General features: G+C 44.0%; 1 protein-coding gene across 1 annotated transcript; it reads left to right on the top strand.

The window, feature by feature from the left end:
- Nucleotides 1–3,433: 3,433 nt before the first annotated feature.
- UTP6 (UTP6 small subunit processome component) lies at nt 3,434–24,342 on the top strand. The gene is made up of 19 exons (XM_083490098.1): nt 3,434–3,646; nt 5,490–5,574; nt 6,388–6,429; nt 6,917–7,009; nt 7,937–7,984; nt 9,222–9,285; nt 9,675–9,793; nt 11,391–11,468; nt 13,519–13,600; nt 15,128–15,209; nt 15,727–15,908; nt 18,763–18,842; nt 18,961–19,038; nt 19,186–19,365; nt 20,253–20,333; nt 21,373–21,482; nt 21,606–21,672; nt 22,840–22,912; nt 24,082–24,342. The coding sequence occupies exons 1-19, from the start codon at nt 3,555–3,557 to the stop codon at nt 24,237–24,239; spliced, it is 1,794 nt and encodes a 597-aa protein (XP_083346224.1). The 5' UTR covers nt 3,434–3,554; the 3' UTR covers nt 24,240–24,342.
- Nucleotides 24,343–25,497: the final 1,155 nt, after the last annotated feature.

The raw sequence follows: 25,497 nt of genomic DNA, 5'->3' as shown, positions 1-25,497 counted from the left end.
GTACTGCAGCTGGCTCTGCGAGGCCAGAACTCCTCCTAGCACAGCATACGAATACATCCCTTCTCAGGGCCTGCAGCGATACAGAAATGCAACTATTCTCAGCCTGACCTTGGCGCAAGGGTGAGTCACAAAATGTGAGAGCACCTTTTGAAACCTGTTTGTTATGAATGGCGTTCTCAAGGGCGGGGAGCTTTAAGCATTTATCCTGTCCTGCTGCCCCATCTGTATGGGGATGGCAGCAGTGGCGTAGCGTGGGTTGTCAGCACCCGGGGCAAGGCAAGTAATTTGCGCCCCCTAACCCATAGATTTTAGCACTCGAGTGCGATCGCCCCCCCCCCCCGATGTTGCGCCCGGTGCGGCCAGCCCCCCTGCACCCCCCACGCTACGCCACTGGATGGCAGTAAGGATGCTCTCTTTAAAGAGAGCTTGCATTAGCTGTTTAACCATGTACCAGGAATGGTCTTTTTCGACAGAAATATAGCTAAACATTTGAAGTTATCATGGCCAAAGGACACTTTCTGGGTCAGGGATGAACCTTTATTATTCCCCTTTTGCCAAGCAGTCACATCTTCTAATCTGCAAGCCCCTTCCCTCTCATCTCAGGCTGGTTTTATTCAGGATCAATTCAAACAAGCAAATGTGTGCTTTGAAAATGACAATAAGATTTGAGCTTGAGAAGTTGCAAAATGTTTTACACAAACATTTAGTTCAATAGTCCCTAAGGGCTTAACTGGAACCAGGGCTCAGGTGCCAAGCCCTAGTTTTGTGTCAGGCTTAATCCTGGAACAAGATTTAATTATAGTACAGTACCTCTGAGCCATGTTCAAAGTGCATTTCCCACAGCACTTGCAGTCTGATGCTACTTAGACATGTGCTCAGTGAAACTTTAAAGTAATTACAGCCCATCTTCAACATACTCAGGAGAAATATTTCAGGTCGGGGGATATAGTAAGCTCCATCACCTCTCTTATATGTACTGGTTAGTGAACCCTGGCATTGAAAGTAGGTTCTGGAGCAAAGCCCTGGAAAACTCTGGCTCAGTCTGAGCATTTCAAATCCGATGTGTTTGGTGTGACAGGGAAATAATGCCCTTTCAAGTCTTCCTACTATAGACTCAAAAAGCCTTTTAAGGCATATCTAAAACAAACCTTAGGGACGCGGGTGGCGCTGTGGGTAAAACCTCAGCGCCTAGGACTTGCCGATCACATGGTCGGCGGTTCGAATCCCCGCGGCAGGGTGCGCTCCCGTCGTTCGGTCCCAGCGCCTGCCAACCTAGCAGTTCGAAAGCACCCCCGGGTGCAAGTAGATAAATAGGGACCGCTTACCAGCGGGAAGGTAAACGGCATTCCGTGTGCTGCGCTGGCTCGCCAGATGCAGCTTGTCACGCTGGCCACGTGACCCGGAAGTGTCTGCGGACAGCGCTGGCTCCCGGCCTCTTAAGTGAGATGAGCGCACAACCCTAGAGTCTGGCAAGACTGGCCCGTACGAGCAGGGGTACCTTTACCTTTACCTAAAACAAACCTTATATTGGCTTTCTACCAGTTTAACAGCAGTGCCTTCTGTCAAAGAATCCAGAGAAACTGTAGTTTGGTGGAAGGGTGAAGTTCTCACCAAAGAAGAACCGATAAGTAAAGTGATGAATCAGCAAAGTTAACAGCTAAAAGAAGAGAACCTAATGCTGATTGTTTTATGGAAGAATGGAGGCCTTTTTCAAACAATTTAAAGAAATATGATAGTATGACGAATTCACGAGCTGGACTATGAGCAGCAGAAGGAATTAAGAGACTATTGTCTTATTGCCATGATATAAGAGAAGAGAAGACAAAGTGCAGCAAGGAGGGAAATTGAAAAAACATCATGGAAAAATGGGATGGGAAGTCGACAAAGAAAAAAATCTATTGTGTATTGGAATGCATGAGTGAAATTTGTGGAAATTTAATGAAACATGCTGGGGAAACAAACAAACTGCAGTTTGGGAAGGATGAAGGGAATTCCTGGTGCAGCTGCTCTCAAAACTGGTCAAAAGGAGGGGTTTTTTTCCTCTTAGGGGGAACTCGGCGGAACTCAGTTCTGGCTCCTCTCAGGTGGGCGCCATTGCCATTCTAAGAGAAAGAGGGAGGCATTCGTGGTGAACTCTGGCACCTCTTTTTATAGAAAAAATAGTTTTATATCTTGATTTTATTCTGTGAACTGCCCTGAGACCCCCGGGTATAGGATGGTATATAAATTCTATTATTATTATTATTATTAAATTTTAAATAGATACATTTCCACCTAGCTTTGACCCCTAGTGGAGAACAACTGCTGTCATAGATAGTATTAATATATATATAAATAAAAAATTGTCCAGTAGCACCTTAGAGACCAACTAAGTTTGTTCTTGGTATAAGCTTTCATGTGCATGCACACTTCTTCAGAAAGCTTATACCAAGAACAAACTTAGTTGGTCTCTAAGGTGCTGCTGGACAATTTTTTTAATTTTTAAAATATATTTCGACTGCGTCAGACCAACACGGCTACCTACCTGAATAGTACTGTGAACGATAACTTATCCTACACATTCAGATTGGGACGCGGGTGGCACTGTGGGTTAAACCACAGAGCCTAGGACTTACCGATCAGAAGGTCGGCGGTTTGAATCCCCGCGACGGGGTGAGCTCCCGTTGCTCGGTCCCTGCTTCTGCCAACCTAGCAGTTCGAAACCACGTCAAAGTGCAAGTAGATAAATAGGTACCACTCCGGCGGGAAGGTAAACAGTGTTTCTGTGCACTGCTCTGGTTCGCCAGAAGCGGCTTAGTCATGCTGGCCACATGACCCGGAAGCTGTACGCCGGCTCCCTCGGCCAATAAAGCGAGATGAGCGCCACAACCCCAGTCGGCCACGACTGGACCTAATGGTCAGGGGTCCCTTTACCTTTACACATTCAGATTGCAGGTTGGATTTTTGTTTTGTTTTATTGGGTGCTTCTGTGGGGAAGGTACAGCTAGTATTTTATAGCTGGCACTCGATGCCATTATTTTCGTGATATTTCACACTATCTGCGCCAGATAAATGCAACTCCTTTGATTTTAGAGGAGTGTTGCAGATGATATATCAAAGAGGGAGATCCCGAATGACAGCGTTTGTAGTATGGAAGACAAGATTAGTAGGAATTTGCTGGGGGTGTTTCACAGAAATTGGTAAATTTGGATTAATGAAGTGTATATTCCTTGAATTAACGAAGTGTATATTCCACATCTTAGCAACTCAGGTTGTCACCAGGCCCTCATCCCACCTCAGGTCTGGACCAGGTTTTTCTTTCACAGGAGCGGAGGAGGAAAGGCTGACAAAGCGGCCCTGATCTGCCCTGGCCGCTTTTTCCGGCCGGAGCCAGAAATGCTGCAGTTCCCCTGGGAGCCGCAGGGAGGCAGCGAGCCCTGCGCGGAAGGGAAACGCGGCGACGCCCCGGCGGAAGCGGAAGTGGAGTCTCTCTCCTGGCGCGGGCATGTGTCGCTCGCTGCTGCTGTGCATCTAGATAGAGACCGGCGCTCGGAGGCTGGTCGCCTTTCACGGTCATGGCGGAGAGGACCGAACAGCGCATCGAGGACCGGATCCCCGAGCTAGAGGAGCTGGGGAGGGTCGGGCTCCTCACCAGCAAAGAGATCAGGTTGGGCGAGGCGGGATCTCCGCCATCCCCGGGGATCTAGGGAGGGAACGACCCCATGGATTGGGGGTGGAAGCAGGAAGGTGGGGAAAGGGAACCTCGTTTGTGTGGGTCGGTTTTACGTATAAGCTAAACAAGCGCTAGCTTAGGGTCACACTCTCTTGGGGTCCCTCAAAAATTTAAAGGAAAAAAAACCCTGGATGTACATTTCCAAAATGTAAGATAAAAAACAAATCAAATAAAACCTACATACAGCAACAGTGTTTTGTGTTGTGTAGGCTCCTGTGATGTAAGTAATGGGCCCCCAACCATTTTAAGTTAGAGCTTAATAATTATTTCACAATTAATGTACTTGGGACGCGGGTGGCACTGTGGGTTAAACCACAGAGCCTAGGACTTGCCGATCAGAAGCTTGGCGGTTCGAATCCCTGCGATGGGTGAGCTCCGGTTGCTTGGTCCCTGCTCCTGCCAACCTAGCAGCTCGAAAGCACGTCAAAGTGCAAGTAGATAAATAGGTACCACTCCGGTGGGAAGGTAAACGGCGTTTCCCTGTGCTGCTCTGCCAGAAGCGGCTTAGGCATGCTGGCCACATGACACGGAAGCTCCCTTGGCCAATAAAGCGAGATGAGCGCCACAACCCCAGAGTCGGTCACGACTGGACCTAATGGTCAGGGGTCCCTTTACCTTTACCTATTAATGTACTTGTTAATTATATTTCACTATTAATATATTAATATACTTCTTCTAAATTTTATTTCAGTTCAACAATTACTTTGATAAAATACATATTTTGTTACGTGCAAATGGCTTTGGATACCTATTAGGTCCATAAATGACCATGTAGCATATATTCAACACAAAAAAATCAGTGACAATTAGTTGACAAAGGACAGCTGGACATATAAAGGGCCCCATTTACTTCAGAAGCTTAGGGCCTCATCAAACCTAAATCTGGCCCTGGTCCTACTCCTTCAAGGTTGGTAGGGAACAGGCTGTTCACCTTACTTGGCAGACCTGCAAGCAGCCAAGCCATAATATCTTCTTTAAAAAAATTAATATGATTTTTATTAATTTTTACTATTTCAGAGAAACATTTAACATACTTAAGATATCAATGACTTCCCTTCTTCTCTTTCCATGGTTCATTTTACATATCTTACATCCCTGTATTTTTTTTTTACAAAAACTATACCATTCAGTTATTCCATTATTGCATCCATCAAAACTTATTTACACTGTGGAATTTATCTCAATGCTACCAACTGTGTCTTTTGTTTCTCATAAATGCAAACTGAAAATATAATGCCAGGAAAGCACTGCTTAGTGCTCAAATGCACATTCTGATATATCTCGTGGGTTCTAAATTTCACAGCCAAGCCATTACATCTTTTATTTTTATTTTTTGTAAATGTGATTTTTATTAAATCTTCTGTTTTACAAGTTCAGATAAACATTTTACATACTTAAGACTTCCCTTCTTCTCTTTTCATGGTTCATCATATATATTTTATATCCCTGCATGTTTTACAAAAAACTATGCCAGTCGCTTTTCCATTGTGACATCCCTCAAAACTTATTTACACTGTGGAATTTATCTTAATGCTGCCAGCGTTTTCAGCTGTACACAGTTACTTTCCATATATTCAGTAACATCTTTTCAGGATTTTATCAGCCCCCCACCCAGCCCATTCTAACATCCAGGCACCTATCTAGAACCTGCAAGCCCCTCTCCAGACATGGACCATAAAGAGGAAATTGAGTTGTTAACACCTCAATTTGTTGTGATACCTGTGTTTTTCTGTGGATTGGGAACCATGGAATGATGTTACCTTTTTTATTTCTGCAGGGCGGTTATTAAGAAGACATTAGCCCTTGAATATAAAATACAACGGAGAGCACTCCATAAGGAGAATTTTATCAGTTACATTCAGGTAGGTTTCTTAAGAAGATTCATTTTCAGTATGCTTTCATCTCTTGATATTTATCTCAGTTAACAAGCGTTATATCTTGTGGTGTTTCTTAAAAATGTGAACTGAAAACATAATGCAAGAAAGCATGGCTTAGTTGTCAAATGCACTGTCTGGTATATCTCTTGGTTCTAAATTTTGCTGCAGCAGATCTATACATTAATTACAGTGCAGTTATAAGGATGTAGAGAGGGCCTTTTAAAAACAGGGGAAGCTGCCTTATATCACCAGATGAGTAGATAACTTATTGACCCTCCAGATGTTGCTGGACTACAGGTCCCATAATCCCTGACAATTGGCCATGCTGGCTGAGTTTGGTGGGGTTTGGACTACCAACATCTGGAGGTTCGTAGATTCCCCATCCCTGGTCTATGCACTGATTAGCAGCAGCTCTTAAGAATAGACAGAAGTCTTTCTGGACCCTACCTAGAGAAGTTAGTGTGTGTGTGTGTGTGTGTGTGTGTGAGAGAGAGAGAGAGAGAGAGAGAGAGAGGTAAATGTATGTTTTGGTTCCATCAAAATCCAAGAGGATTCAGCCCACTGATTGCGTGGGGAGGAGAGTTTCTCCATGCTTAGTTGCTAGGATGAATGGGCACCGGATAATTTTTGATTTATTCACCTCATTATTACAGGCCTTAATTGCAGTTGTTATTATATAATAGCATATAAAATCTATATAAAGCAATAAATGCATGGCTTTTTCTGTGCTAGCCATTTCTCAGTTTTTATCATCCTTGAAGTATTGTTGACCTTCTAAATATTTTCTTCCCCTTGCAGTATGAAATCAATCTTTTGGAATTGATTAAGAAAAGAAGAGCGGTAAGTCGGCATGTAACTGAAAACTTGAAGAGCTCTTTATGGAATTTACCAAAGATTGTAAAGTTGGTCATTTTTTTTTGTTTTTTTTTAAGATATTTATTAAAGTTTCCAATTTTTTGCAAACAAAAGAAAAAACAAACATAAAAATATTAAAAACAGTTAAATTTCACACCTTATTTTCTTGTAACTTATTTCCCCGACCTCCTCATACCTCCCCTTCTTGTATACCCAGTTTAAATTATTTGTACAGCAAATCCTTATCTCAACATCTTAGATTATTATAGCTTTAAATTCTTACTTACAAAAAGAAAGTCGTTTTATCATAGTTACAGCTTGAAACCACTTAATTTCAATCCAGCATCATTCAACATTCCTTAATTTTACAATATTTTTGTAAATAGTCCTTAAATTTTTTCCAATCTTCTTCTGCCGACTCTTCTCCCTGGTCCCGGATTCTTCCAGTAAAGTTGGTCATTGTTTTCCATAGCGCACGGGCTACTCGTTCAAGAAAGATGAGATTGAGTACTCCATTCTGCAGAGAATACATGGTGTCTTCAAACGCGCCACAACAAAATGGAGTGTAAGACTCTTTTATTCTATAGCACTTGGATGATTTTGTATAACCTCTTGTGTAACATGATGCTGACCTTATTTGTGCATAATTCCAAAGCCAAACTGCAGCTAAGTATGAATGAGCAGGTGTCCTAGCGGCATAGTTAGAAAACAGCAGCTGTTTCACTCCTCTCCTGGTGCTGCTGCTGTTTTTCTTGGAGCTGTGACAGAGTTTGGCTTAGTGGTATGTTCAAACCTGGGCTCATGGGTTGTCTTGCTCCAAACAAACCATGAGTGCTAAGCCAAGAACAAACAAGTTGCAATTTGTAGCTTTCTAGTTTCTAAAATAGGGACGCGGGTGGCGCTGTGGGTTAAACCACAGAGCCTAGGACCTGCCGATCAGAAGGTCGGTGATTCAAATCCCCGTGATGGGGTGAGCTCCCATCGCTTGGTCCCTTCTCCTGCCAACCTAGCAGTTCGAAAGCACGTCAAAGTGCAAGTAGATAAATAGGTACTGCTCCGGCGGGAAGGTAAACGGCGTTTCCGTGCGCTGCTCTGGTTCGCCAGAAGCGGCTTAGTCATGCTGGCCATATGACCCAGAAGCTGTACGCTGGCTCCCTCGGCCAGTAAAGCGAGATGAGCGCCGCAACCCCAGAGTTTGTCACGACTGGACTTAATGGTCAGGGGCCCTTTACCTTTACCTTTTTAGTTTCTAAAATGCTTGTTTTAGAATACTGGTTCTTCCTCCTCCTGAAAGACAGGTCCATCACTGACTGCTAGTTGAGACACTTCTTCATTCCATAGTTTCTTTTCTCTATTGCTGGCTGTGGAAGCTTTGACTTTCCCATATCTTGCTCCTTACGCCATTGTTGTAAAAAGGATAACAATTCTGGATTAATGGTACTTGTTGTGTTCTTAGCTTACCTGTACCCTCCTCTTTGTTTCACTTCCATAGGATGATCTTCAGCTGTGGTTGTCTCATGTGGCCTTTTGCAAGAAATGGGTGAGTATTGGAGTGTAATTTCCTCATTTCAGCTGTGAGCTGATAAGCAGTTGAACCTCCTTTCAAGGGAGCTATGGGATGTGGTCTTTGCATGGTGATAATTTGGAAGAACCTTGTTGAAATGACCGGATTTGTTGGAACGACTGGACTTGCTTTTGATATTTTTACCTGCCAGTACTATCAGAGGACTGTGAGTTAGTCTCTGTCTCTTATATATGAGTATGCATGACAGAGTTTACAACAGCCAGAATTTGTGATAAATAAATAAATACTAAATAAATATTCACAGTCTTGGTGCTGTTTGAGCTTTGTTATTCTGCCTGACCACCCCAAGCTTTTGTTATGGGGAATAATAATAGTAATAATAATAATAATTTTAATTTATACCCCGCCCTCCCTAGCCAAGGCTGGGCTCAGGGCGGCTAACAAGCAATAATAAAAACAAGTTGAATGAATACAACTTAAAAACAAAATTAAAATACAACATTAAAATATTGAAACATTAAAATATTAAAATGTAGCCTCATCGCAGGAGGAGAAAGGAAAAGAAAAAAGAAAGAGGGGGAGGGAATCAAATTGGCTCCAAGCCAAAGGCCAGGCGGAACAACTCTGTCTTACAGGCCCTGCGGAAAGAAATCAGATCCTGCAGGGCCCTGGTCTCATGAGGCAGAGCATTCCACCAGGCCAGAGCCAGTGTTGAAAAGGCCCTGGCTCTGGTTGAAGCTAATCTAACTTCCTTAGGGCCCGGGACCACTAGGGTGTTGCTATTTATGGACCTTGAGTCTCTCTGTGGGGCATACCGGGAGAGGCAATCCCATAGGTACGAGGGTCCTAGGCCGTGAAGGGCTTTAAAGGTCAAAAGCAGCACCTTAAATCTGACCCTGTACTCCACCGGGAGCCAGTGCAGCTGGAAAAGCACTGGGTGACTATGCTCCCATGGCAGAGACCCTGTGAGGAGCCTCGCTGCAGCATTCTGCACCCGCTGGAGTTTCTGGGACAGCTTCAAGGGCAGCGCTGCGTAGAGAGAATTACAGTAGTCAAGCCTGGAGGTGACCGTTGCATGGATCACTGCAGGTACTAAAAACTGTAAGTTGCCTGCTGTGCAGATCCAGATATATTTCACTGTAAGATGGCAAACCAAACAGTATCAAAGTCCTCTGTAATGAAGGTGTATCTGTTTCACTTGAAAAGGTACACAATATAAGACAGTGATATGATGCTTTCTGTTTCCTAATAGAACAGGAAAATACAGCTGGGCAAGGTGTTTTCAGCCATGTTAGCCCTTCATCCCAACAAACCAGGTACAGTACTTACTCTTGTAAATGAAGTGAGTGGGGTAGGCAGTCTTGGAGTGGTGGATGGGATATCTTGGCAGTGGCACGATTCGCTTGCCTGATCTGGCTCATTTAAGCTGATGGAACAGATTATGTTGGTATACCAGAGCAACCTTCCCCAATGTCGTGTCCTCCATATGTTGGCCTCCAGATCCCATCGGCTCCAGCCAGTGTGGCCAATGCTCAGGGATGATGAGAGGTGTAGTCTAGCAGTATCTGGAAGGTACTAGGTTGGGGAAGGCGAGGCTAGCAGAACAAGGCATAAGAACCATTACTCGGAATGACTTCTTGGTTGTCAGCTGGTTTTGCAGTGGCTTAAACAGGACCATGCATCTCTCTCTCACTCTCTGTTGTAGCTCTCTGGATCATGGCTGCAAAATGGGAAATGGAGGACCGCCTGTCATCTGAAAGTGCCCGGCAGTTGTTCCTTCGTGCCTTGCGTTTCCATCCAGAATGTCCCAAACTGTATCAAGAGGTAACATGTGATTCTGATGCTTCCCCCCTTTGCCGCTGCAAATGTTTAACTACCGTATTTTTCGCTCTATAACACGCTCCCAACCATAACACGCACGTAGTTTTTAGAGGAGGAAAACAAGAAAAAAATATTATGAACGAAACAGTGGGTGTATGATTTTTGTGGTTCATGCTGTGGCCACAGACATGTGATCTGATGGTGAATTTGGGGTGACCCAGTGCAAAAATCCTGAGGATCCATGTGGATCCGTGCTTTGTAACCACGTTTTAAGTGGGGAGGGAAGGAAAAGCACTCAAGGGACAAGGAGCAGCGTGGGGTGTGTGGAGAAGGAGCTTTTCGGGGAGCTGAGCGGGGAGGAGGGAGGGAAAGAGCACTGTTGCTTTAAAGGTATACTTAAGGTATTTGCCCTGTGCCTGGGTTTTTTCCATTTAACAGTTTGCAGCCTTTTCCTTCCACTCCTTGTTTTGAGGCAGAATAGATTTGAGCAAGTGAGGAGGACTTGGATTGCAGGGGATTCGCCATTAGCTGTGTAAAAGCGCTCCTCCTTGCAGCCTGAGTGATAAGCAGCCACCAGCAGCAATAGAATGGAGCACAAAAAAGAGATAGGGGCACTAGGACCCAGACAATGCTCAAATCTATCCTGCCAAAGATCACAGGGCTGTTCACAACAGAAAAATACAAAATGAAAACACAAATTGCATAATAAAACAAAAGCAAAACAAACCAATAACCCCGCTCCCACAGACACATTTAAAAAGCCATATAATGCTAATCAGTCAAAGGCCTGGTTGAAGAGAAATGGTTTTGTTTAGTGCCTAAGCAGATGTAATGAATGGGCCAAGTGAGCCTGGTTGGACATACTGTTGCTTTTTTATATACGTATAACTTTCGAGCTAATAGTATGATGCCCTTTTTCCATTCTCAAAGCTATAGTTAAATACGGTAGGCATTGAGTCTGAGTGTGTCTGCCAGGAAAAACTTCAGATGTACCGGTAATTGTCTTTACCACGGGTGGGAAAGTAAGATATGCAGTAGTTCTTGTGAAGTCCTTCGTGTTTTATCTTTACAGCCTGAAAGTGATGCAGTTTAGTATTGCTTTTGTTGTTAAAATCATCAAAAGTCCAAGGGAGCTTTAAAATTTCTCTCTAAAAATTTAACATGCCAACTTGATCTCCACTGTCGTCATTATTTTTATGTGTCAATAGTAGCCTCTGTTGTTGTGAAACAGACATGTTTATCCTGGTCCACCCACAATCACGGTGTCAGTTTCTGGTGAAGCGCTTAACCAGGCAAAGTCTTCAACAGTTTCAAGAACCAGTAGTGAGGGAAAAGTCAAAAGAACAATGAATGCAAAGTTTATTAAGAAGAAGACAGCTAATTTTTTTTTTAGTAGTAGTCATAATGCTGGGAGTCCCTTAATCATGGTTAATTGGGAGCACGCCACAAAATGGCTGATTTCCTATTCCTGATTTTACTCCAGTTACGTTTTACATCAGCACCACTATTAACCACAGTAGTAACAAGGAATCCTTCTCCACTGGCGTTTGAAGCCTTTGCCGCCTCATTTCCCCCTCTTTGCCTTTCTTTGTTTCTGTAGTATTTCAGGATGGAGCTCATGAATGCCGAAAAGCAAAGGAAAGAGAAGAAAGAATTTGAGCAAGCAAAGATGGACCTGGTAAGAAATGAGATGTCGTTAGTCACGGAAAATTTCTGCCTGTGCCAGAAACAATTCCCCTTGGGTCAGGGGTGGGGAAACTCTAGACCTGTCCGTTGAGCCCTTGGGAATTTTTTCCAGGCTACATCTCCTGTCCCCAGGCCACACTCCTCTTCAGCCTGTCTCTACACCCTTCTCAAGTGCTTTTGCTTGGCTGAAATAAGTCCTTGAACTGTGAAAATGCCTCTTTCCTCCCTGGGTGGAGATGGGTGTGTGTTTGTGGAAACCCTGTGAGCGTTGTGTGACTGGCACTGCCGGATTTATGTATAAGCAAAACAAGCTATAGCTTAGAGCCCCATTCTCTTGCCTAATAATAATAATAATATATTATTTATACCCCGCCCATCTGGCTGGGTGGCTTCCAATAAAACACTAAAATACAATAACCTATTAAACATTAAAAGCTTCCCTAAACAGGGCTGCCTTCAGATGTCTTCTAAAAGTTTGGTAGTTATTTTTCTCTTTGACATCTGGTGGGAGGGTGTTCCACAGGGCGGGTGCCACTACCGAGGAGGCCCTCTGGCTGGTTCCCTGTAACTTGGCTTCTTGCAGCGAGGGAACTGGCAGAAGGCCCTTAGCGCTGGACCTCAGTGTCCGTGCAGAATGATGGAGGTGGAGACGATCCTTCAGGTATACTGGACCAAGGCCGTTTAGGGCTTTAAAGGTCAGCACCAATTGTGCTCGGAAACATACTAGGAGCCAGTGTAGTTCTTTCAAGACTGGTGTTATATGGTCTCGGCGGCCGGTCCCAGTCACCAGTCTGGCTGCCGCATTCTGGATTAGTTGTAGTTTCCGGGTCACCTTCAAAGGTAGCCCCACGTAGAGCGCATTGCAGTAGTCCAAGCGAGAGATAACTAGAGCATGCACCACTCTGGTGAGAGAGTCCACGGGCAGGTAGGGTCTCAGCCTGCGTACCAGATGGAGCTGATAAACAGCTGCCCTGGACACAGAATTGAGCTGCACCTCCATCAACAGCTGTGAGTCCAGAATGACTCCCAGGCTGCGCACCTGGCCCTTCAGGGGCACAGTTACCCCATTCAGGACCTGGGAGTCCTCCACACCCGCCTGTCTCCTGTCCCCCCAAAACAGTACTTCTGTACCCCCCAATATCCTTCTTCTTAATTGTATTTCACTATTAATATACTTCTTCTTAATTGTATTTCAGTTCAACAATAACTTTGATATACATATTTTGTTACGTGCAAATGGCTTTAGATACCTATTAGGTCCATAAATTACCATATAGCATATATTCAACCCAAAAAACAGCAACAATTTGTTGTTGACAAAGGACAGCTGGATATATAAAGGGCCCCATTACATTCAGTAGCTTAGGGTCTCATCACAGAGTCTGCATGACTCGAAGATCATCGCTGGCGCAGCTTTCTCCCATGGAGCAATGTTTCTGTGCTCCTGTAATAGTGGCGAGTCATCAACTTGGGACATGTGCTGTGGAACAGTTCTAGTAACTTGTACAGCAAGGCGAACACCGGATTGTGTTTTGTTGAGTGACTTCACTCTTTCACAGACCACACACCTCTTGTGAAAGGTTCTTTGCCAAGTTCCTTTTTAATTTATGTATTCTGTTGAACATGTAGCCCACCCCATCCAAATGGCTTGGGCTGGGTAGGAAAAAGCTAAATTATTCCATCTTGGCCTTTCCTGACCCTGCCCGCCAAAGTGTATTGTGTTGCTTCTGGAAGACGTTGACAAGCTGCAAGTTTTTTGTGACCTGCTGTGCCGTTCCTCCTCCCCTACCCTCATTGCTTATGGAAAATATATGCCAACAAAGCTAACCAGAGGCCACACTATTGTTGCTTTTCCAATATTGGGGAATGTCCACCTATCAATATATGTGGAGCATTTCTCTGACAGTGCAGTGGCTCATATGTGCAGTGGGGCCCCGGCTGCAACTCTGTGGAAGAAAAAGTGTTGGTCATGTGCCATGAATTGTTTTTTTATCTAAAAAGGGTCTAGGACATGAAAGCTTGACTTTTGCCTGTAATTTTAGGGTGAATTCAGCTATTCTGAGGAAATACTTAATGGTGCAATGGCCCGAGTTGTCTACAGAAATGCTGTTCAGAAAATCAAAGGTAACTCCATGTTGTGTTTCTCTCTCTGTGTGTGTGTGTGTTTTAAGTAGCAACCTGCCTTAGGTAAAGGTAAAGGGACCCCTGACCATTAGGTCCAGTCATGACCGACTCTGGGGTTGTGGCGCTCATCTCTCTTTATTGGCCGAGGGAGCCAATACAGTTTCCGGGTCATGTGGCCAGCATGACTAAGCCGCTTCTGGCGAACCAGAGCAGCGCACAGAAACGCTGTTTACCTTCCCGCCAGAGTGGTACCTATTTGTCTACTTGCACTTGGACGTGCTTTCGAACTGCTAGGTTGGCAGGAGCAGGGACCGAGCAACGGGAGCTCACCCCGTCACGGGGATTCGAACCGCTGACCTTCTGATCGGCAAGTCCTAGGCTCAGTGGTTTACCCACAGCGCCACCTGCGTCCCAGCAACTTGCCTTAGGTTTTTAAAAATAAATATAGGCCACTGGTGACTGAAGTTTGGTTGGCTGGGGTTGAATATTGCGGCACCCATTCTAACAGAATGACTTTGGGGTGGCTACAACTGTGAAGGTGTTACTGACAAAGGGGTGCTTTCACAGACAGTTAAACGACCTCTCTGCTCACCCTAACTTTCCACAAGTGTTGATAACTGAGTTCTGGTTTGGTTCTGGCTGCGGAGGTTTTTGAAATTAAATCAACTACAGTGGTACCTCGGGTTTAGTACTTAATTCGTTCCGGAGGTCTGTACTTAACCTGAAACTGTTCTTAACCTGAAGCACCACTTTAGCTAATGGGGCCTCCTGCTGCCGCCGCACTGCCAGAGCACAATTTCTGTTCTCATCCTGAAGCAAAGTTCTTAACCCGAGGTACTATTTGTGGGTTAGCGGAGTCTGTAACCTGAAGCGTATGTAACCTGAAGCGTATGTAACCCGAGGTACCACTGTATGTGGATGTTTTCACTGTTGTTTATTGTTTTGAATGGTTTTATGAATTTTGGGACTGATTTAAAATTCAAAAGTGGCACCTAGCTTTTTAAGAAATATATTTAGTAGTATGTAGGATGAGTTGTTCAGCTTTCTTGTAGCATCTGGATTTGGCTGCTCTCAGGATGCCAGTGTTGATGGGATAGTTGTGTCTGACCTGGTATTACCTGCATAGAATCACAAGAGTTGAAAGGGACTCTGAGGGTCATCTAGTCGAACCCCCTGCAATGCAGGAATCTTTTGCCCAATGTTGGGCTTGAACCCATGACCCTGAGGTTAAGAGCCTCGTGATCTACAGACTGATCTGTCCCACCTGCTGTACTGAGCATTCATGAATTGTGTAGGCAAGTTCACATACAAGTCAGTCCAAGCCTTACGGCAAAATTTGACACTCCACATTAAAGAGATGCATTTCAAGCAAGAGAGTTCTTACGGTTTTATTCATTTTTTAAAATTAATCCTCTTGTTATAGAGTACATATATTTTATTTGTTAAATATTTTCTGGCTTAAGAGAGACTGTTTATGAGGTTCTGGACCCTCCCTAATTACCGCCTGTCTGTCTCACTCCATTCTAGGTGCCGAGTTTCTTCTGTCACTCCTGTCAATTGCAAAACTTTTTGATTTTACACAAGACCTTCAAAAGGAAATTCTGGAAAAGTAAGTCTGGGGTGGTTGTGGAGAACTAGAGCACTATTAGTGTCATCCATTCATTTGGTCTGCAGCGTGTCTGTAAAAATACAATTTTTAAAAACATATATCATACAACATATATCGCATCGCATTGCAATTGCTACAACAGGCAGAAAAATCATTAAGTGGTCTGCCAAGACCTTCAGCAATTTCCAAGTGGTCTTTGGGAAGGAAAAGTTTGGAAGTCACTGTGCTAGAAGTATTATTTTGTTTAACATGGAAAGCATTCAGGTTTGATGTTCTCACTTTCAGTCTACCACCTCATCCCCATTCTGTTCTTTAGTGTGTGTAGACCAGACTATGACTTGGCAGACTCCGGCATGTCTGGTGTGGCTTCACCTGAATTGGTGCCGAGAGTATCTCAGGATAAATAAAATGTCACTGTTGTGATATAGCTGCCTGCTTGTAGAGCAAAGCACTCTTAATGCTCCCTCCTAAGAAGAGGGTAGCGCATGGAACAATAGCATGATAGTTTTCCTCTTAGCCTGCAGGCAGAATACGCCAACGATCCTCTTATGTGGGACTACATAGCACGGCAGGAGCTGGAAAAGGACTCCTTGCCCACAACAGAACATCGGTCCAAACAGTCAAAAGCACAGGAAGCAGCCCTAAAAGAAGAACGGTGTTGCATGGTGTTTGATGAAGCAGTCGCCTCCCTTCCCACAGGTTAGAACTTGTGCCTCTAGTCTAATATATATCAGCATTTATAAAGTATAAAATCCCTAAAACATAAACGATACTTCCAGTTCTTGCGGTAGAGCTTTGAAGATGTATGTAATAATAATAATAATAATAATAATTTTTATTTATATCCCGCCCTCCCCAGCTGAGCCGGGCTCAGGGCGGCTAACAACAATCAAATAAACAGTCAAATAATCACATATTCTAAAAACATTTCATTATAAAAATTAATTAAAATCAAATTGATTAAGCAAAATTCTGTGCAGGTTGCCAGAGGAGGGAGTCAGGCTGGGCCCTGACCAAAGGCCTGGCGGAACAGCTCTGTCTTGCAGGCCCTGCGGAAGGATGTCAGGTCCCGCAGGGCCCTAGTCTCTTGTGACAGAGCATTCCACCAGGTTGGAGCCGCAGCCGAGAAGGCCCTGGCTCTAGTTGAGGCCAGCCTAACCTCTCTGAGGCCTGGGACCTTGAGGATGTTATTATTTGCAGACCGTAGGTTTCTCTGTGGGGCATACCAGGAGAGGCGGTCCCGTAGGTACGAGGGTCCTAGGCCGTATAGGGCTTTAAAGGTTAAAACCAGCACCTTAAACCTGATCCTGTACTTTGAAGTACAGTAAACCTGAAGTAAACCTGATCCTGTACTTTGAAGTCCTGATCCTGATCATGTAGTCATGATTCCCAAATTAACTATGAACTGATGGACTTGAAGAGCTCAATATGTGTGTGGTTATTTTTTAATTTTTAAGTGTTCAGATTTCCCCTGAAAGGGGTATATTTGAATGAAAACGGGAAGGCAATACTTTTGTTTTTGCCAATGATGTCATGCAGATGCTGCGAAGAATTTCCATGCGCGATGAGCCTCCTTCCCACGCTTAAACACTCATCTGGAAATGCAAGAGAGGCAGCAAGCTTTCCTAGTGCTTGTCCATTTGTTCTTCTCATCCGCTTGCAATTGTTAATCAGGTTTCACGATGTGGGTGGCGCTGTGGTCTCAACCACTGAGCCTCTTGGGCTTGGCTGATCAGAAGGTTGGCAGTTCAAATCCCCGCGACCGGGTCATCTCCTGTTGCTCTGTCCCAGGTCTTGCCAACCAAGCAGTTTGAAAGCACACCAGTGCAAGTAGATAAATAGGTATTGCTGCGGTGGGAAGGTAAATGGCGTTTCTGTTCGTTCTTGTTTGCGTCACAGTGTTCCATTGCGCCAGAAGCAGTTTAGTCATGCTGGCCACATGACCTGGAAACCTGACTGCAGACAAATGCCAGTAATAATAATAATAATAATTAATAATTTATTATTTATACCCCGCCCATCTGGCTGAGTTTCCCCAGCCACTCTGGGCGGCTCCCAATCAGTGTTAAAAACAGTACAGCATTACATATTAAAAACTTCCCTGAACAGGGCTGCCTTAAGATGTCTTCTGAATGTCAGGTAATTATTTATCTCTTTGACATCTGTTGGGAGGGCGTTCCACAGGGTGGGCGCCACTACCAAGAAGGCCCTCTGTCTGGTTCCCTGTAGTCTCATTTCTCGCAATGAGGGAACCGCCAGAAGGCCCTCGGCGCTGGATCTCAGTGTCCGGGCTGAACGATGGGGGTGGAGACGCTCCTTCAGGTATACCCACAGCCTGAAAAGCGAGACGAGTGCCGCAACCCCATAGTCACCTTTGACTGGACTTAACCATCCAGGGGTCCTTTACCTTTCCCTTTACACGATAACAGTGGTGATTTATGTCCTCCAAAAATAGTAATTAAGCTATAGGCTTTAAGGTGAACTGTAGGCTTGTTGGTCTAGTTCTAATAGCAGATGAGGTAATAAAGCCATGTCTGGATTTGACCACCTCAAGACTGCAGGTAGAGACTCGCATGACTGAATGTTTCCCCTATTCAGCACCTTCCTGGGCCTCAAATAAAATCCCTCCACGTAGAAATTTAGATTTCAAGGAGCAAGCTTCCAGGCTAAGCTTTTATAGGACATATTCCATGCTTGGGAGCGTACTGCTGCTCACGAGAGAGTGATTTTTCCTCAGAACCTTTGCCTGCAGTCTGAAGTGGTATGGTCCAAAACCGTTTCATGGCCACCTCTGCCGAATTTGAGAAGGTGGCCAGAGTGTCAGCGTTGGGAGGGAGCAGGGCCCTCCTTGTTCCTTCATGTAGCACAGGGGTTTGCGGGCCTTATGCCACTAACCGCTTCACCTCAGGGACTTAACGCACATTGTGCAATTTGCATGGAGGAGGGAACAGCTGAGTGAACCTGGCTAGCCTAGTTAGCATGGGTTTATTTCATGCACAACCTTCCCAGAGGCCTCTCATGAAACGCCTCAGAAATCATATTCAAAGGGCAGTATCGCCCACTTACGGTTGTGTTGCTTTGGTGACGGAAAAGAACCGTGAGGTGGGCAGCATATGCGTGTCTGCTTTCTGGTGTCCTGTAATCCACTTTTCACTCATGATGTGCTCCAAGAGAGTAGGACTTTGTACGTTTTCATCCCCAGCTGACTCAGAGAAGTAGGAGAAAGCACCAGAGCTGCCTTGAGGTTTATACGGTGTCTGTACCGTGTGGATTTTAGCTGTGTTTTAGCTACGATTTTATTTGTACACTGCTCAGTGAGCTCTTTGATCAAGTGGCTTATAAAATTTCTAAATAAAGATACTGAAGGAGGAAAGAAACTTGTAGCAAATCTTGTGAATAGGTGGTTCCACCCTCCTTTTAATTGTTGGTTTGATAGCTTTTGCTTAGGAGTTGAATTTTTCTTTAGCGGGTCTTGGAAAAGCAGTGTTGTGGTTGTTTTCGTTCAGAAGGAGTGACTGCATTTTTATTAAGAAAAACATTTTTAATCCTCCAGAGGCCATGTGGGAACGTTACATCGCTTTTTGCTTGGAAAGATATAACCGGAAGACAAACAGTGAAGAGTTAAAGCAGAAGGTAAATGCTTTAAGTCTTCCTGCAGACAATTTCAGAAGTTTACTTTTGTTGTTGTGGAGGCTAGTCTGCGTGGCAGTGAAGCTCATTCTTTTTTCTTTATCTCTCCTTGTTTTTTTAGAGGTTGGAAAGGATATCAAGTGTTTGCAGCCGAGCTCATGAATTACAGTTGCTGCCAGCTTCTCTCTATCAGCAATGGGTAAGGATGTATATGGCTCTTGCTGGGTCTTTTTTTAAATATATAAAAAAGCACCACACCGCATGAAACGAGAAGACTTGACTTTAGGTCTTGGGACACATTTCTCAATAAAGGCTTCCGTTTTATCTTTGATCTGCATCTCGTCAGCTCCAGCTCTTACTGGGGCTCGAACTCCGAGAAAAGGCTGAAGAGGTGGCAGCAGCGGCAACGAGACGATTCAGCCACTTGGTAGAAATGTGGGAGATGAGGCTGAAGTTGCTACTCCAGCTGAACACAGATGGTGTAGGCCCTTGTTTCCAGGAAGCATTTAGAGCAGTTAAGGCGAAGGTAAGCGACAAGCCCCTGGAATGAAAGGACCGCTGTTTGCAAGCCTCATGGTGGAGGGGCAGTGTGGCGATCCCACACGGCCCCCGGACGTTTGACGGTCTATTGACCCTGTGCTGCCACTGCGATTGCTTTTTCTGCTGCCACCACCCTGTATCTCACGGGGACACACGGAGTCCAGTCATTTGTTAAGATAAACAAATAATCAAGTTTATTTTTAAATGCAGGAACAAGCTTATGGTTTCAGTTAGTTTTCCTTGACAGTTTCTTAATCTTAGTTCCTAACAACTCCAAACTGATTATTCCAACTATCTGACTCCACCTAACAATTCCTCTTTAATGTTTGATGTGTTTTAATTTGTTGGAAGCCACCCAGTCAGATAGGCAGAATAATAATAATAATAATAATAATAATAATAATAATAATAATAATAATATGTATAAGTTGCACTCCACGGGGGTGGGCAGCAGCTGCAACTTGGGGAAAGGCACATGACTATGGGTACACCCCAGAGTTACTAAGATGGTGTGCCACACACCCCTTGCTTGTAAGGCTTAAGTTAAGGGCTAAGTTACTTGCCTAAACACCTGTAATTAGAACAAAGGTATCACCTATTATTGTCCCCATTGATATTATCCTCCTCAGCAAGGGGTTCCAGGTGCTTGATATGCCTAGACCCCTCCAATAAGAAGTTAAGTGCATTAATTCTGCTGCCATCCTAATCTCCTAGCCCACGCTGGGCTTTCTGGTGGCTTTAAAAAATATGTTTCATAGCTGTCACATAGCCTCAAATGCTGGGTCTGGCTCCTATGCGTGTGCCTCGCATCCAACATATCATGCCCAGTATTTCCATGGCATAACATTAATTTTTCTCTCTTCCTACCACTAGGACAGCTTGCCGTTATGGATTCTATGTACAGAATGGAGCGAGAATGTCAATAGCACTCCTGAAACAGAAGCGCTCTATCAGGTATTACATATCCTATTTGAAAACAACAACAGCTCAGCGTGGGTAGAACTATTCAGGAAAGCAGATGGGAATAGTTTTACTAGCAACATTATCATGTTAGCATTAATTTTAGAGCCAGCACTGTGCTTGGTAATCTGCAGGTCAAAGAAATTATGTGATCCCAAGACAGAGCCTTTTAGAGTACAGTAGCCAGACTAAGTTGGACTCAAGGGCTTTGGCGAGGGAAGACAGTGTCCGATCTGGCTGCCATACTTGGGGAAAGCCTTTGCTGAAGATGTGAGTTGTCTCTGACAATAGAGAAGTGGAAGCAAAGCAGGAGGGGGGTGCAAGAAAGGGGGAGAAGGAGGGGAATGACTGGAGACAGTAATACTCAAATGAGGGGGGCGCACACCCATTGAAAGCACCCCAGATATAAATGTGTGTATGAATGCATTCAGACACAATCTCCATTTCTAAATACAGTGGTGCCTCAGTTTTCGAACGTCTCCGTTGACAAATATTTCGGTTTTCGAACACGCCTCGGAAGTCAAACATGCCACGTGGCTTCTGCTGAGTGCAAGATCCTGAGGCCAAGCTGTCAGCTGTTGAGTTTTCGGTTTTCGAACGTTTCGGAAGTCTGTTCGACTTCCAAAACGTTCAGAAACCAAAGCACAGCTTCTGATTGGCTGCAGGAAGTTCCTGCAGCCAGTCGGAAGCCCTGTCGGATGTTCGGCTTCCTAAAATAGTTCACAAACCAGAACAGTCATTTCTGGGTTTGCGGCATTCGGGATCTAAAACGTTCAAGAACTAAGCTGATCGAAAACCAAGGTGTGACTGTATATTGATTTGGAAAGGACAGTCAAAATTACAAGATGTACTCAGAATTATTCCATCTGTGTACACCAGGCCTTCTCTCTTATTTGAATCCTTAGCTCTCTGGGTTGAAATATCCCACTTCAGATCAAAATATGGCGGCTCCTCATAGTCCATGACATGTGCTTAAGAGCTTCACAGGTCTTCTCTGAATGTGCTCAGGTTCTTTTTATGTTTTAACTTGCAGAGATCTTTGCTTGCCACGCTGCCTGCTGACTCGGTAACCATGAAGGAAAAGTATATTGAATGGGCGTACAGGGCTGGTGGCTATAAGAAAGCAAAGAAAGTCTTTACCAGGTTAGAAGAACTCCTTCTGAAACACACACACATATATACAGAAATGCAATTATTTATTTATTCTGTTTTCTCTGGTGGTTTTTTAAAAACTGAATCCCTCACACACCATCTTTTATGTCCTAGTTTGCATGAAAGCCGTCCGTTTTCCCTTGAGTTCTTCAAGAAGATGATTCAGATTGAAAAGGAGCAAGTGAGTAACGTAACTTAGGGCAAACTTAGTTTTAGGATGTTCTGTATCATTAGAAGCATGTGCTACTGTGAATTTTCTAAAGGGAGCAGCGGTTAATATGCTGGAATATGTTGGGATTGGACCACTATAAGGTGCCTTTTTAGAAAACATCTGGAAACTTCTTTAAAGGATTTGACCTATATCAAGTGCATCGTTGCTATTCTGTTTCCTGACATGACTCAAAATGTTGTGTTGTTTTCTGAAAGCCTTAAACAGCTAGAGATGTTGCTTATTTTTTTATACATTTTTTGTTTGCTTGGGGAAAAGGTCATAGCTCCGCAGTGTCAGATTAAACGTTGTGGATGGATGCCTAGTACATTTTTTTTTTTTACCAACCAACAATTTTGATAAACCAATTTTGATACATTGTCATGGGGGCACTAAAAGGCGTGGGCCCCCGAAAAGGCCCATAGATCAGTGCCTACTCTTTGGTAGTCTAGCATAATAATAATAATAATAATAATAATAATAATAATAATAATTAATTGTACCCCGCCCATCTGACTGGGTTGCCCCAGCCTCTCTGGGCAGCTTCCAGCTTATGTAATAAAGACATAGCAAAACATTGAACCTTTAAAAGCTTCCTTGTATAGGGCTGCCTTCAGTGGTAGATCATCTGCTTTGCATGCATAAGGTGCCAGGTTCAAATCCTGGCAGCTTTGAGTAGGGCTGAGAGATAACCCTGCCCCAAACGTTGAAGAGCCATTGCCAGCCAGTTCTGAGCTAGATTGACTTGTGTTCTGTCTTGGAATAAAGCTTTCTGAATGTTTTTAACTTTCACGTTAGTTGCTGCCCAGGGTTGCATCTGGTGGGATAGGAATATGTGTGTTTTCGGGGAGCACCAGGGGGTATGGTGGGGTAGTGGAAAAGGAATATCAGGGGAAGCATTCAAGGCTACGGGTTTGGGTGGTGAGGCAGGAAAAGTGCCATGTGAGAGGGGAAAGCTTCTCAATACTTTATTGCCCAAGCCTGTCACAGCTTCTGCTCTTATTCCTGTGCCCTTTTAATTCATGGGCTGAAGGACTAAATAGCAACACACTGTTTTATGTACTTGGCAAGTATATTTAACAGCTGTAACCTTTGGCTCAGCATCCTTAGTTATCCCCCCCCCTTTTTTCTACCTCCAAGGAATCCTGTAAAATGTCCAATATCCGAGAATATTATGAACGTGCCTTGAGAGAATTCGGTGCCACAGACCCCGGTAAGAAGTTTTATTTCTTCAAGTGTTGTGGGTATAACCAGAGATCTTCTCTTCCTTCCATCTGCATTTTGATTAGAGTAAATTTAAACACACACACGCAAAAAACTGGATTTTATTGCGTGTCATCTTGAGAACCTACTTAGGCCAGAATCATAATAAGCAGGCATAGGCAAACTCCGGCCCTCCAGATGTTTGGGACTACAATACCCATCATCTCTGACCACTGGTCCTGTTGGCTAGGGATGATGGGAATTGTAGTCCCAAACATCTGGAGGGCGGGAGTTTGCCTATGCCTGGTAATAAGGTTGAAGTCGGCAGCTAAATAAGCAGGCAGCCCAAATAGCAACGTCCCTCAGATGAAATCCCCACACCACCCCTCAAATCCCCAGAATTAAGCATCTGGCTAACCTGGGGGCTGGTCATAAGGCTGTGGTAGCCAGAGCCATCCAATGTACAGGAAAGGGATTTTTTTTTAAAGTTGTGCACAAGTTATTTCACTCTGGACTTGGCCCAAAGGTTGCTCATCATCAATGTCTGCATTGTTCAACATATAAAGGTAAAGGGACCTCTGACCATTAGGTCCAGTTGTGACTGACTCTGGGGTTGCGGCGCTTATCTCGCTTTATTGGCCGAGGGAGCTGGCGTACAGCTTCCGGGTCATGTGGCCAGCATGACTAAGCCGCTTCTGGCGAACCAGAGCAGTGCACGGAAATGCTGTTTACCTTCCCGCCGGAGCGGTACCTATTTATCTACTTGCACTGGTGTGCTATCAAACTGCTAGGTTGGCAGGAGCAGAGACCGAGCAACGGGAGCTCATCCCGTCGTGGGGATTCGAACTGTGGACCTTCTGATTGGCAAGTCCTAGGCTCTGTGGTTTAACCCACAGCGCCACCCGCGACCCTTGTTCAACATACACCATAACGTAAATCGAAACCCACCACTTCTGCTGGAACCACTTTCTCATCTTTGATGCGGAGTAAATAATATTTAAAAAGAAGCTATTGTAAGTACTATAGCAACTGCTATAGTCCCAGATTTTGCAAAAAAACCCACTCCACACATATACCCCAATGGTGGAACATACATAGGATCATGTGTTGCTAAGTTTTGGGCCCATGGGGGCATTTCCATTATCACAATATTAACTAGCCTTTTTTCTTCCTTTGAAGATATTTGGCTGGATTACATCAGAGAGGAACTGACTCAGTCCCAAGGCAAACCTGAGAACTGCGGCAGCATTCACTGGAGGGCGATGAAAATGTTGCAGGGAGAACAAGTTGAAACTTTTATTTCAAAGTACACATTGCTGCAAACTGGACACCTGTGAGAAATGTAATCCTAGATGTGTCTTATCTTAAGAGCTAAACCTACTTTAAATGTTGTTTGTAAATTTGTAACCCAAAGGCAAATAAATATATTTTTGGGGGGGCCTTCTCTCTTCATTGTTGGTTTTTTGATGGGTGGATAAAAGATTCTGACTGGTGTTCATACAGCGTACTCCAATGGAAAAAAAAGAACTATAAGAACATGAGAGTGGAGTTAGAGGAAACAGGTGGCACATTGTTGTTTGTGTTCTGTTGATCCGTAATACAGAAGACACGGAAAGAAAAGCTTACATTGGTATGAACCACCTTGAGATCTTTGGATGAAGAGCGCTATACAAACAAACAAATAAATTTATTGCATTGTCCAGTAGCGCCTTAGAGACCAACTAAGTTTGTTCTGGGTATAAGCTTTTGTGTGCATGCACACTTCTTCAGAAAGCTTATACCCTGAACAAACTTAGTTGTTCTCTAAAGTGCTACTGGACAATTTTTTAATTTATTTTGACTGTCAGACCAACATGGCTACCTACCTAAATTTATTGCAGTAACCAATTTGTCCCTGGCTCTTCCAGCTGTTTATTGTTACACAATTGATTAATTTGTTATACCCATATTAAACTAGCTCATATTAAACTAGTTGTTACAAGAGACATCTCTAGTTCAAAGTACCGTATTTTTTGCACCATAACACTCTCTTTTTTCCTCCTAGAAAGTAAGGGGAAATGTCTGTGCGTGTTATGGAGGGAATGCCTATGGGTGGCGGGGGGGATCTGCTGCAGTCGTGAGCAGAGGATCCATGGTTCCCCTTCCTTCCCTCCGTGGTTACAAAGCATGGATCCACATGGATCCTCAGGATTTTTGCATTGGACTACTCCAAACTCACTGTCAGATCACATGTCTGTGGCCACAGCATGAACCACAAAAATCATATATCCACTATTTCGTTTAGAATATTTTTTTCCTTGTTTTCCTCCTCTAAAAACTACATGCGTGTTATGATCTGGTGCGTGTTACAGAGCGAAAAATACAGTAATAGCCTGAACTAGGGTTTCCCCTGCTTAAGAGAAATCCCCCCCATTCCATAACACTGTTTTGTGGTTTTACTGTGTGTTTTTTGTAAAATCTATTTGCTTTGTCACATTTTTCAAATCCATCTTGTGACATACACTGAAGAGTGGTCTACAAGTACAATAACAAAGAGTTATTACAATAACAAATAAATAGGATTTCTGACTCTTGGACATTAACTAGTTAGCAGTG

The sequence above is a fragment of the Podarcis liolepis genome (assembly GCF_965112155.1).
Source record: "Podarcis liolepis genome assembly, chromosome: 2".
NCBI classification, from domain to species: Eukaryota; Metazoa; Chordata; class Lepidosauria; order Squamata; family Lacertidae; genus Podarcis; species Podarcis liolepis.
This window is presented reverse-complemented; position numbering and strand designations above follow the sequence as displayed.

Excerpts from the sequence above, each read along its gene's own strand:
- UTP6 (XM_083490098.1), top strand. The coding sequence starts at position 3,555 with ATGGCGGAGAGGACCGAACAGCGCATCGAGGACCGGATCCCCGAGCTA. Across the intron at positions 5,575-6,387 it reads ATTTTATCAGTTACATTCAG|TATGAAATCAATCTTTTGGA; the intron begins GTAGGTTTCTTA and ends TTCCCCTTGCAG. Across the intron at positions 20,334-21,372 it reads AAACAGAAGCGCTCTATCAG|AGATCTTTGCTTGCCACGCT; the intron begins GTATTACATATC and ends TTTAACTTGCAG.